At 31.4% G+C, this 14,854-nt stretch overlaps 1 protein-coding gene across 1 annotated transcript in view; it reads left to right on the top strand.

Annotated features, from left to right (window-relative positions):
• The window catches only part of KLHL1 (kelch like family member 1), a 432,606-nt gene that overhangs the window by 157,887 nt on the left and 259,865 nt on the right, over nucleotides 1-14,854 (top strand). The window contains exons 2-3 of the mRNA XM_082365956.1: nucleotides 655-837; nucleotides 12,487-12,623. Coding sequence (XP_082222082.1) covers nucleotides 655-837; nucleotides 12,487-12,623 — 320 coding nt within the window. The remainder of the gene's footprint in view (nucleotides 1-654; nucleotides 838-12,486; nucleotides 12,624-14,854) is intronic.

Genomic DNA, 14,854 nt, shown 5'->3' with positions numbered 1-14,854 from the left:
CCAAACTTAAGTATCATGGACTTTATGAAATCCTAAAGTGTTTTACATGTATATACATACGTATATATATATATATATATATATATGATTAAGTATATATTAATACTGAGCTAATACATTCTGTATGTTTTTGTTTAATCAGTTGGATATAGAATATGAAACAACTTACTTTCAAATTTTTGTCAGTCTTTTTTACAAACCATGTTTTATAAGTCCTCACAATGAAAATTGCCTACTTCTGTAAGACAACATTTACTACAACCTCACAAGAATAGTAATTTAGAATAGTATAATTGGATGGTCTACCTCAATGTCAAATTGATTAAATTAACATTTTATTAGTAATAAATTTTAGAATAGGCATGTTTGTAATTTACCATTTCTGTGATGTTTTTCAAGTTTACTAATTTACTGTCTTAATAAATGCAAATAACCTATCTTTTAAATTGCTTTAGGATGAGAAAAAAATTACAATTCATTTATTGCTTCTTAGAACAAATCATTTAACACTGAATGGATTTTTCTGATATATTAATAATGATGAACATAAGGAGAGATGCGTTGATTTTTCTTATAAAATTCTAAAATTCTGTACGTAGTTCTGGACAATTGGTGGCACTTTCTAAACCTCTTCTTTTTGTGTATGGTTTTCAGGCTGTCAGCAACTAGCCATTCTCTGACACCTCAAAGTGATATGGACTCCAGTAGCTCTGAAGAATTCTATCAGGCTGTGCACCATGCTGAGCAAACCTTCAGAAAAATGGAAAGTTACTTGAAACAACAGCAACTCTGTGATGTTATCCTGATTGTTGGGAACCGAAAGATACCTGCACATAGGTATAGTGTTCTGTCTTTATTGGAAATATGCATTCATATGTTTAGAATGATTGTCTGTTATGTAGATTGCAAAATATTCTGCAACTAGAGAATTAAGAATCCACATTTCTAAGAAAGCTTGGGTATTTTTCTTTTACTCTTGTTTATTTCCTTTTGTGGAGAGTTATAATGCCATTTTAAGTCATCTTTTTAAGAAGTAAAGCAAATATAAATAATTCAAAAATAAAGGGTTGAAAAATATTCCATTTTATTGACTCACAATCATACTAATTGGAAATCAAATTTAACTTAGGAGGATGTACCTAAACTCTGAAATGAGATATGTTTTTCTGTCAAAATTGAAAGGAAGGCAGGTTATCTTGGGTATACATTATTTATTTCACATAGGAAATTCAACCTATTTCATAGTGACATCTTTATTTTACATTGATTAAAAATTCTTTAATTTGTGACATACTAATATTATTCATAAGGCCCAATATATTTAAAGGCTAATACACTTTCAAACATCCCTTATGTATTTATGATTGATAATTCTAAGTTACATGAACTAGACATCTGATTATTTTGTATCATATTGATATGATATCAGTTTACTTCTGAAAATTCGTTAAACTTGATGTTGATTTTTTACTCAGCTTTTCAATTTATTTTTTGAAATTTTAGGTAAGAAATTAATTTAATTTTTTGATACTTATTATTTTAAATAGTTGAACATAAGGGCAAATTACCTTAGGCTACCTTGATGTATGCCATTCAATTAACTGTATAACAAATGTTTTCAATGTACCCATTTCCCCTATATTTTTTAAATTAAATTGTATTATCTAGATAATATATATGCACCTAAATGTGGTTCTAGAAAATAAGGATTCGAGAAAAATAAGGCTATATTTTTATTATGATAGCAATGTTAAAATGTGGACATTGACTTTGAAGCAATACACTAGAAATGCATAGGAAAGAACATTTGACATTAATTAACTCATCTAGGTCATATGGGGTTCAATCTGTCAGCTAACTAGGGCAAAAATTCTAATAATATAGTATTTGCACTTATTTTTCAAGCACTTCTGTGAAATTGCATTATCCTTAGCAAGAGAGCAATTACATTGTCATTATTATGGAGACATTCAATATTGTAATATATATGGCAAATATGCAGATTATTCTGAGCTATCATCTAAATAGCATCTAGATAAAAATTCTATTGTAAGAGATATTTTAATTTGAGAATGTAGCTAAATTTATTTCATTTAAATTGTGCATTAGTTAAATAATTATATTTTATTTAACTAATATATATATAATTATATATTTGTTTAAGAAGATAGAGGGACTCAACTCAAAAGTATGTTAACATATCAAATGCTCATTAATTTTTTTTTAAAGAGCAGAGCTTTATATAGTTTGTATAATCTTATTTTATAGGCTTTTGTTGGTAATAACTTAGTATTTCTCATTTGAATTCCCCCATATTAATTATATTCTACATTGTTTTCTTTATTACTCTTATCTAGATTGTTAATATTATTTTGTAAATAATGTATTTAATTATGCATTTATTTTATAATAACGCATATGACTAAGACATAAATTTGTTTCTTGGTTTAGATTACTCTAAAATACCTGAGCAACGTATTATTTATATACATATTATTCTAAATATTTAAATATTTTGTATATTTAGCAGATATTAAATTAAATATCATCAATTAAATATTAATCATGTTTTTCTTAATATGATAAGAAAAATTGTACTCTCTTCACTAAATTTATTTAAATAAGGATTAATATTTTCTTACTCCATGGTTTAAAAGTTAAGTACTATCTTTTTAACAAGTAAATTACATACTTATGTTTCTAAGTTAAACATATTTTAACAAATATGTGAGAAAATATTTATGGGACACCTGAAAAAAGCAAGCAATGTTTTCAATAATTGGAAGTATGTTACACCTCCTTATTTATACTTTTGCAAAATGAAATAACTGTAATTAATGCAAAATTAGATCTTTGCTTTAAACAAATAATCATCTTAGTAATAGTAACATATGAATGAATTTTTAAGTCATGCTGTTACATTTTGATTAACACAGTTGAGTATTGTCCTCGGGCAAAATATATATGATGTTGCAATCATTAGCAGTGAAAAATATAAGACTGTTAAAATAAGTTCAAATAATGAAAAAAGAAATAATTTGCATTAAAATCTCCTGCTTTTCCAGTAAATACATTGCAAGCTAATGTCATAAACAGTCATTCATAAAGATCATGTATATTTACTTTCATATTAATTATTTTGTCATTTGAAACTCTCAAATCAATTCCTATTTAATTTAACAGATTATGACCATTAAAGGGTTCTCCATAAGACCTTTAGTTTATGTGATGGCTATATTGTATATATATTTTTAACCTGATGTAGGTCACAACTATCAATTTATTTATGAAATGCCATGTCTGTATAGGTACATTACATTATTATTAGCCATATTTTTAAGTAGGTTAATTTTGAAAGGCTAACAATACTTAAGATGACACATTAATACATTTTCATCATGAAAAATAATCAAACTTTTGATTTTATCTGTGTTTCAGGTTCTCAGAGAAATTCAAAAATAAATATAGACTTCTCATAAATGGCCCAGAATAATTGATTAGCAACAAGTGAACCAAAACATTTGAATGTAAAACTGTGAATACTAAATACAGGAATTTTGATAGGTAGACTGCCTGTAATAAAGGATGTCAGATGCTGAAAATTAGACTGGCAAGATCAATATTAATAATTTGGACAGTCAAATCTTCAATAGTAAAAAATTAAGGAGTTTTCACGGCTTACTCTCTCATAATGTACAGATATATAATGAAACATGGTTAATCTTTTGAAAGTTTTTTCTCCCTTTAGCCATTATTAAGAGTAAGTGCAGTGGATAGAAATAAATGAGAAAATCTCAAATAGCTAACATCCTCTGAGTTGGAAATAATGTTACTTATAATTTTAGGTGCATAGAAACAGTGTGGAAGCATATACAACACACAGTCAATAAAGTTTTTTCCTGGGGAGCAGGGTTCCTGGGCAGGATAAAAGAGGTGTTGGAATTATTTTTAATGTATAAACATATAAAGTCTTCAAACTTCTTAGTATGAACATTTCATGATCAAATAAATACTTAATGAAAATTAAAATGATATGTGATGGGGACAAAACAGATTTGCTCTTTAGACCAAAATACTGGGCATTTCAGGAGGCATCATATTCCGTTTTCATTTTTGTGCATGTTTGACAATGAATTTAATTATTTCAAGAATACATTTATTATTTTAATGTTCTTTACTGAGCACTAGTATCAAGGAAATAGGTGAGGTTAAAAGTGGGAATTGATGTATTTAGAAACATATTTAATAGAGTAAAAAGAAATTACTTTAGAAGTAACTTAGATGTTAATACTCAGAATTAGGCAAGTAGTAGTGTTTCTCTCTACTGATGGAAAATTTATTTATAGATATTCTTTGATAAGAGAGGAATAATTCATTTTTCCATTATATTAAATCCAACATCCACCTAAATCTCTCAATCAGCTTGGTAGTGTATAACAGTTCTGTATAAACTTCAGGAAAAAAAAAATGTCCCAGTGCCTGTTGGTTTCAGTAACTCCAGGCAACTCCCACAGCCCCAGGCATCACCCATGGCACCAGGCTCCAGAAGGGCTCCTATGGACACAGGATGCCAATCTGTCCCTCACCCCAGATTACAAGGGGGTTCCTTGAACCTAGGCTTCTGGCTGGGCCCAACCAAGCCAACTACTAGAGACCCAGGCTTTGACCCATTCTAGTGTCAGGCCAGGCCCCATATCCCCACTTTCTCAGTTCACCTCAGTTCCAGGCCTGCCCTTGTGGACCCAAAGTCTTCGTTGGTTCCCATGGATCCAGACTCTCTGCTATCTCAGCACCAGACTTGCCTTGTCAGAACAAACCCTCAGACTGGCCCCCAAGTTCCCAGTTTACAAGCTGACTCTGGTGGTCTCTGCTCCAGGCTTACCCTAGTGCCAAGCCAGCCACAAGAATAATCTAATACTGTAACATGATGGTGTGTTAATCACTTTAGTATAGAGGTTAGAGAACAAAAGTGTTAAAAATAACAATAACTACAGTAATTTGTTAATGGATACACAGTATAGCAATGGGTAAATTGTGACATCAAAACAAAATATTGGGAGGGGTGGGAGTAAAAGGTCAAAGTTTTTGTATGCAATTGAAGTTGTTATCAGCATAAAATAGACTTATTTTTATAGGATGTCTTATGTAAGTCTCATGGTAACCACAAAAGAAAAAATGAGGGGAATCAAAGCATAACAGTATAGAAAATTATCTGTTCCCAAAGAAAGATAGCAAAACAGGAAGAAAGGAAGAAGGGACCTGCAAAACAGCCAGAAAACAATAAGATGACATTATAAGTCCTTACCTATCAATAATTACTCTAAATATAATTGGAATAAATTTTTCAATCAAAAGACATAGCATTGGCTGAACAGCTTAAAAAATAAGACCCAACTATATTCTGCCTACAAGAGACTCATTTCGGCTTTAAGGACACACATCGTCTCAAAGTGGAGGGATGGAAAAAGTTATTCCAAGCAAATGGAAACAAAAAGAGAGCAGAGGTAACTATAGTTATTTCAGAAAAAGTAGACTTTAAGTCAAAAATGGTAACAAGAGACAAACATGGTCATTATATAATATAAAACAATCAATTCATCAATAGGATATAACAATCATAAAAATATTGCTGTAATCATTTCACTATATATATGTATCAAATTCACATGTTATGTGTTAATAATATCTCAATAAAACTGGGTTGGGGAGGAGAAAAGAGAATCTGAAATATTTTGTTTCGCTATTTTCCCCATCAATTCGACATCATTTTAAAATCCTCTTTATACCCACTATGAATATTCAGCAGTCATGAAGCATCTTTCCTTGCATTAATTAAAATAAATGTTTATCAAACGTATTGTAGCATTGGTCTATGCTCTATTGGTGAGGCAAGAGGATTATAAAGCGTGATAGTTTTCCTCATGAAGCTTCCAATTATCTTGAGGAGGAAAAAAGAACCCATAGGACAATTATGGAAATTATTATACTTGTAAGTAGCTATAACTGAAATTTATAGTTTTGATTCTAAGTGCAAGAGATAATCAAACAAGGAAACAAATAACATATGGCAGAGTATTATGAACATTCTTTTAGAGAAATTGTGTTTGAGTTCAACCTAGTGAAAAAGAACAAGTATACTATTTTAGATAGTAAGAATTGTATGGGGAAGAGAGAAATAAAGAATTTTTGGTTGTGAAAATTATAAGGTACCAGCTTAGTGAAAGTGGAGCAATTTATATTGAAAATACTAGGAAATTAAGCCATAAAAGTAGGACAAAAGTGGTTTTGATAGATAGTGGCTGAAATCCAGTAGAGAAGTTTGTATTTGAAATGATGTGTATAATTAAAAGTTCATGTAGGTTCTTGAAGAGAGGAGTAACATAATCAATTCAATAGTAATAATAAAAATAATAATAATAGTAATAATACTAGTTGACACTCACTGTGTTGACTATGTGCCAAACCCTGTTTGAAGTGCTTTGTGTATACTGATCCATTTTGTCCTGAAAAGGAAGAAAATTGTTTTCCCCATTTTTTTCTTATACAATACAATATGGAGAAATTAAGGCATTCACCCAAAGTATGCATTTAATAAGTGGTGGAAATAAATTCAAACCCAGGCAGTCTGGCTACAGAGGTAATGCATTAACAACTATGATAGACTGCTTGTCATAATTTACAAAGACAGCTCTGAAAAATGGTACAGTTTTAAAATGTACAAAAGATGGGCACAGCAAAAACTAATGATCTAAGAAGCTGTTATAGTTAACTCAGGCATGAAATGAGAACTATATAAACATAGGAAAAGAGATGAACTGAGAAATATTTTGAACAGTGACATAAGTCAGGATCCCTGGACATAGAGCTGGAGACCAGAGTTCAGGTATGCAGGATTTATTTAAAGAGTGTTTTCAGAAGAAGAGCAGGAGAGGGCAGAGGAAGGAGCAAATCAAGGATGTGGTCTCAGCAGCAGCCTTGTTTTATCTTGAACTCCTGAGATGCTCTGGAACAAGACTTGTTTCAGAGTTAGTCATACCCTGAGGAAAAGGGACAGTATTTTATACCTTGGTTCTATTAGTCATCGTCATTGGGCCCACCCACAGGTTGAGAGTAGGGGGAGGTTGTGGAAGCTGGGGGATGAGATAAGAGGATCAGGAAGCACATGAAGTGAGGCAGCTCCTGTTGGAGCAAGTGCGATTCTACAGAGAAGGGGCAACAGGGAGTGGTTAGGTGCCAAGATCACTGGTGCTGGGGCCATTGGTGTGCCTCATAAAAGGGGTCTGGCCACCAGAACCACAAAGTCCAATAGAAAAGGAAAGATGGATTTTTTGTCATATTTGATATAGGCAACAAAGCAGAAGACATAGTGATGACTTCATAATATCTCCTGTGAAAATTCAATATATTAGTGATGCATCAATTAGAATCGGGAAGTAAAAATAAAAGAGACCTCACAGGCAAGACTTTGAGTTTAGTTGAAGGTATACTGATATGCTCCTGGGTTATCTGGTCAGCAGTTTCTATAAGCATTTGAGATAAGATGTTAGATTAAAACCACCATAAAATTATAATTAAAAGACCATGCTCAAAGATGATTCTGATAGTGAGTGTTAAGGCAAAAATTTAGAGGCTGAGAAAAAAACCTGGAGGCAATGAAAGGGTCAATAAGTAAGATTAGGAGAAGTCAAAGAATCTGAGGACAGCCTGGGTATAAGAAAGTCTGCACTGCCTTAGCTAAAACGGGATTTAAAGAAGGTGTGGGAAGTCCACAGTGTCAAACTCCACAATAAACTGGAGTAGGACTTAGAAAAGTTTAATAACTTTGAAAGGAAATAAATTTGTAGTGACCTTAATAGGAGATTTTTCCAGAGTGGTTGCACGCATTCACTTATTTATGCAGTTTTCAATCCTGCTTCTCTTGCATTAATAGAAGTTATATATAGGTACCTATAAAGATATTACTTTCTGTTATGCATTGCATCCCTCCTTTAACATCTAATTCAAATGTTGTGTCACTAAATCTAAAGACAGTATAAACTCTTCTGTACTTCTCTTATTGAGTTAGCAGTATTTTGTATTTTATAGCCGACGGAGAAGATTTCATGTAATTATTTAAGATTGAATCCTATAGGTCTCATAACACTTTCCTCTACATGGATGTAGCCTGGTTCTAAATAAAGCCCTTATATGATTAAAATTAAACTGGATAACTTTATGTCAATATATTATTTCTTATGCTCTAGAAAAGATACATGTATATATATATATATATATATATATATATATATGGTTTATGATAGTTTACTTTCATATTGTACATTGTTATATTCAGTTCTTTTGATAAAACTGATTATTTAACACTGATTTATCTAGTCAGTATGTAATAAATATTTAAAGATACCTGTATCAATTATTTTGTCAAACTTTGAGAATATAAAGAGTTAACATGTTTAGGTACTAACTGTCCATTTAAATGTGTAGCAAACGGGTAATTTTAAATATTTCTAACATGTTACCACCTTAGGCATTAATAGTTAAAATCATGAATCCCATTCTTAAATTCATGAAGTATACACTGAGGGGTTTTTTTCAGTTAAAAAAGGATTGCCTCTCTTTGTTGAAGTTAACATTGAGTATGTCCTCTACTTATGTAGAAATAAAATATATAGCAGATAAAATTGCAAAGTAAATAATGGGAAAATATTGACTTGAAAATTATGAAAACTGTGCCTTGTATTGACCTTTCCTCCTCTTCTTTGCCTTACATTGTTCTTAGAAAGAAAAGTGCATCCAAAGTTTACTATTAAGTTGTTTAGCTTACAGATGTAAGCATCGTATTATTTCTTTTGGTGTGTCTCTGTTATTCGAGAATTTCCTTAAATTCTGGAACAGAAGATGGTCTAGGCTCATCTTATACTTCCTCAGTTCCAGATCTGTGGTCTGTTCTTTTTCCAAGGAACCTTTAAGGTACATACACATGTACATACATGTGCATACACACAAAAAACATAAGTATTTCTATTTTAAAAAAATATTATGAATCATAAACTTATACTGATACTTCTAATTTGAATCCACTGTAAATAGAAAGAAGTTTCAGGATTAATTCAAACCACTGTTTAAAACACACCTCTTAACTACAGTTCAGTTTTGTTTTTGTTTTTTTACAATTCTCTATGTATTTAGAATAAGAACATATTGTAAAGTATTTCACTCATTCATTTTAGAATATATTTCCACTTAGGATTTTAAAGTATATAAAAATCTTCACTGTCACTAAAACAACAATAAATCATCAGAAAATTGAAATACTTACACTTTTTTAAAGCTATCAAATAGCTGTGGCATAAAAAATAAAAATAACTAAAAACTAGAGTAATGCTCCCTTCTTAGCTTCTACTTTTTTTTTGGCGGGGGGGGGGCACAATGTCCATTTCACAACTGAAATTTACAATATGTGGGAGATAGGCAGGAGAGTGTAATCCATGGTCAAGAGCAAAATCAGTCAATGAAAATCAACCTGGAAACAAGGCCATTAAAGCAACTATGAAAAATAATTTAAAATATCTATAGAAAAAGATGAATATAATAAATAAAGGGAAAATTAATAGAGATTTAGAAAAATTCAACTCACTAGAAATCATCTGCAATAAACCACAGAGTAAAAGAAAAATTGAGTGTAAAGTGAACTCACTCTACAACCTGTAAGGCACTCTTAATTATTGAAACACATATGTATTTAGAGTCCAAGAAAGAGTTAGAGAGTGAATTGGATGAAAAAATGAGGAATTATTGGCAGATAATTTTCTAATTTGATGAAAAAATCTATCCACCTCTCCAGGAAACTCAGAAAATGGTAAGAAGAGTAAATACTAAGTAACCACATTTATGTAACTTAAGTAAATAAATAGTAAATCAGGGAAACAATTATAAGAATGAAAACTGATTTCTATTAGAAACAATGGAGTCTTGACCATAATAGAATATTAGTTTTCTAGTTCCAAAAGAAAAAAGTTATCTCAATCTAGAATTCTCTATCAAATGAAACTAACTTTATATTATCAATGTAGCTAAATAAAGACATTTTCAGGTAAATGAAAGCTGGGAGAGTTTATTGCCATCAGACCTGCACTACAAAAAATACTAAAGAAGTTTCTTCCTCTTGAAGGGTATTGATACTAGATTGATGCCTGCTTCTATAGAAATAAATAAAGACCCTCATAAATGGTGAAGAAAAGGGTATATATAAAATAAATTTCTACTTTCACATGTATATTCTTCTTTTAAAAGATTCTTGACTGAGCAAGGAGTAAGAGAAATTATGCTGCTGTAAGGTTCTTACAGTGTTCACAAAGTAGGATAATTTTACTTGATGGTAGACTGTTACTAGTTAAAAATTAATGCTGTAATCTCTAGAAAGAATTAGCAAGCTTCAGTGCAGGGGCCACATCTGGCATGCAGGTAGGTTTTGTATGGACCATGAGCTAAAATTCCTTTTCACATTTTCCATTGACTGAATTTTCTTAAAAGGAAAACGTGATAGGATATGTATGACTCTTAATACATAGAATACTTAATATCTGACTCTTTATAGAAAAAAACACCTTAAAAAATGTAAACATACATGTAAGAAAAAGATGTAGTTAAAATATAAATGAATGAGATGAACTAAAAGACAATAAAACCGAAAGAATAAATGGAGCAGATAAAAAAATATATAAATGAGTAGAATGATAGAATTAAACCTAAACATAATTTTATTAACAATAAACATTAATAAATTTCAGAACATGGATCAAATGGGCTAATTCTTGAGAAATGTGACATGTAAAAATTGATGAAGAAAAGGAGTATATAAACAAGCCTGTGGCTTATTCAATAATTGAAATCGGATTGATATGTCACCTTTTCCCAAAATAGCCCACCTAAGATTTTCTTCAAGTAAGCTCTAGAACATCTTTAAGGAAAAATTATTTGCTTTCTTCTCTAAGTTGTTATACAAAATTATAAAGAGTTTAAGCTGCCAGCTCATTTTATGAGGTTAGTATAATCTTGATTAAAGAGGCAACTAAGAAAATACATGAAAAGAAAATAGCAGGTTCATTTCTCTTATGATTTAAATAGAAAAACCCTAAAGATAATTTTGGTTCAGAAGAAAGGCATTTTATGAATTTTAGCATCTACATGTTTTAATCTGTTTAGCAAAGCTAAAAATTAAAGGGGTCTTCCTGACTTGGTAAAGCTTATACACCAATTGTTTCAGCAAGCATCCTGCTGAAAGGAGACCCTAGATGTGACTCGTTTAGGGTAGAGAATAACACAAATTTTCTCCCCTGACACAGCTGCCATTTAACATAACACTGAGGTCCTGGATGAAGTTTAAAGAAAAGCAAAAGAAAAGGAGTTAAAGAGAATGAACAGGAAGTGGTCAAAATGAGATTGTTTGCAGATGATATAATAATCTACCTAGAGGACAAAGCAGTTGAATCAAAAGGACTAGTAAGATAATTCAGTACCTGTGCCAGATAAAAGATGGATTCATGAAAGTTCCAACTAATGAATTTTAAACCAACAAAAATCAACAAGTAAGTAGAATTTTTTAAAAAGTTACTATACATAATACCAACAAAACTCTAAAGTAAATAAGAATCAAAAAAGAATACACAAGACAATTTTAGAAAAAAAAGTTAAAATTTGAATAAAAAACAGAAAAGATATTCTGAATATGTGGACAGATATTTTATACTTTTGTATTGGATGACTTTATATAATAAATATACAAACTATCCCCAATTAAATCAGAAATTCAGTGTAGTTTTAATTAAAATTCCACTTAATTTATTTGAAGAGCTTACTTTAAATTTTATATGAAGAATAAAGCTCCACTAATAGTTAAATGAAAAAAAAATTAAAAGGGAGGATTTCATTGGTTATAGACTATTTAGAATCATAGTATTACAAAAGTATTGTATTGGCACAAGAATAGGCAAAAAAGCAAAAAAAAAAAAAAGTCAGCGACAGATCATTGCACATTCAGGACTCAAATTTGCAATATAGTTGGCACTATTAATTCACTGGGACAAATCAAATTCTTTAGTAGTTTCATGAAATATGGATGAGTATATACAGAGAAATAAAATTGGAATCCTATCCAAAAGGATGAAAGACCTAGATGTGAAAGAAAAAAATGTATTAAAAATTATAGAAGAAAATGTAGGACAATGCTCTGTGACCAAAGGTTGGAGCAGAATTTCCTAAATCAGATTTTAAAAGTGCAATTCATAAGGCGATGAACAGATAGATGGATAGAGGATACATATACACAGAATGGATGATAGATAGGCAGTTACATAGATAGATGATAGATAGATAGATAGATAGATAGATAGATAGATAGATAGATGATAGATAGATAGAGTCTTCTGCACTGCATTCTTGTTGACACCTAACATTCATGGCCTAAATTAGATCCTGTGACTCTTTCAGGCTTGTTCTGAGCTCAGTCTCCGACTATTTTGCTGCCATGTTTACAAGTGATGTTTGCGAAGCCAAGCAAGAGGAGATCAAGATGGAAGGCATAGACCCAAATGCTCTCTGGGACCTTGTCCAATTTGCATATACAGGTATAGTAAAAGAATTATAGCTTCATGTTAATGTCTTGTGAATTTTAGAATTTGAACACAGGTTTTAAAGCTTAAAAAAAAACTGTTGACCATGTATCTTTCATTTATTTTAGTTGAGAAAAATCAGACTACATTTTCAATTGTCACTGAAATCACCAATGTACATATGTATACATATGCTCTACACTCTTCCACAAAGAATTTAAACTGGTTTATAATAATAGTCAATGGAATGAGCTTGGGAGAGGAGAAGAGAGGTTATTAATTATTAACTATGAATTTGTTTATGGTCAAACTTAGAGCATTAAGAAAGAAAATTTTAATTTTCTTTCTTTTAGGGAATGATGGGTTCAAATAACTATTTTTTTTTCTTGTAATGTGTTTATTTCAATATTAAATCCTTCACAAAATGGACTTGGCAAACTTAGTTAAAAAGGAAAATGAAGATAGACTTGTGAAAATGGCTATTTTGGAAGCTTTTTCTTCTGATATATTATGTTCTTTTTTCTGTTGGCCTTTGCACCATATTATATTTAGCACAAATAATTTTGCCAATTTAGCAAACATTTGTTGAATGTTGCTCCATGTGCAAGTATTAGCTGTATCTCTGGAGAATAAACTAGTGAATAAACCATGTCTGCCCTCCAGAAACTCACAGTCCAAGTGGAGAAAAAAGTTAGACAAGGGATAAAAGTGATAGAATACGAAATGTTAAGAGGCAGTTAGAGGGCATAAAACCTGCTATTCAGAGCATTATTATGGCTCACATTCATTTAAAACATTTTAATAAGTTTTAAGATTAGTAAGAGAAGGGGACATATTATACTAAAATCTTGTGACAGAAGCAAAGGCAAATAGTAATATTTTTTAGAAGTGGCATGTAGTTCATTTTGCCTGAACACTTGATCATGGTGTGAAATGAGGAAAGAAAGAGAAGCTAGAGCCTGATTACCAAAGTAGCAGGACCCTAATTTAAGGAGCTGTGTTTTTGCAGCATTTCTGGTTATGGGGAAATGAGAGATGGCATTGTGAAGATCAGCCACTAGAACCAAAATTTGTGGAACTAGTGGGAATCTGTCCTCTTGGAGGATTTAGCTTCTCACAGAAAGGAGTTTGCTACACTAATGTTACACTTAGTAAATGAAACCTCTTTGGAAAGAAAAATGCACATGTTCTGGATGTTTGAATCACAAAGCAACAATGGAATGGAAAGACTTAGACATTTTCCAGCCTCAGTAATTTTTAAATTATAGTTTGTCAAAGCAAATATTGCATGGACAAAGTTAAACAGGTAAGCAAGTTTTTCTTCAAATCTGTTGCAATCGGGGAGAGAGACCAGAACTCAGTCTTTACCTAATACTGCTGAAACAAATGTGGGAGGGGATTTTTAAGTGCTGGGGTAAAAGAGAGAACACAGGCCATTGCTGATTGGCTTTACCTAAAGGAAAAGTAAACTTTCTCCTATCTTTTTGACCGAAGGTAGTTTTACAAATTGAAGCAAAGTGCCCACTCAAATTATGCTCCCCACCACCCCCAAAAAAACCTGAGAGATAAGAGTGCTATTTCCCTTGAGGCTGGCATTTCAAAGAGATGGCTTCCAGGTCCTTGATGAAAACATTCCTGGGTTGTAAAACTGGCAAGAGACCAGTTTTTCATTTAAAAAATATTTTTTTAATAATTTGCATCTCAAAGAGGTAGAGAAAGATTTATAATTACAAGTTTTCTAAAGTAAATGCTCTAAGAAAAGGGAGATAAAAGGCCTATAGTCAGGAAGTAGACTGTCTAAATTTTAGTAAAGCTGAGGGGACTTTAAGACCATCTTGTTCAATTTCAATTTGCATGCAACCTGAAATAATAGTGTAAAAAAATCATTGGCCTCCCAGACAAGAGATAGAAAACATAACCACATTACTGTTTCCTGGAAAGAGAAGAATCACAAAGCTAACACTTTAGGAATCCTTCTAGCAACATAAAAGCCTAGATCCAACACTTACAGCCTTCATGGCCTAGCAGCCTTGCATTTCTCAAGTGCAAAACTAGGTCAAAAGACACTTATTGTCATGTAGCAAAAAGTTCGAAGGTGTTTCAAAGCTCCCTGCTGAATGTAATGACCCAGATTTTTCTCTGCTTTGTAGAGGGCAGACCAGATACAAAGCTGCCGTTAAGTTACCACTGCCACTCTGGTCTTTGCTCCCATAACCATTCCTCCCTGGTAGTTGATAAATTTCCAA

This window comes from Balaenoptera borealis (genome assembly GCF_965194805.1).
Source record: "Balaenoptera borealis genome assembly, chromosome: 18".
Lineage (NCBI taxonomy): Eukaryota > Metazoa > Chordata > Mammalia > Artiodactyla > Balaenopteridae > Balaenoptera > Balaenoptera borealis.
The sequence above is the reverse complement of the archived record's forward strand: the minus strand, read 5'-3'. Positions and strand labels throughout refer to the sequence as shown.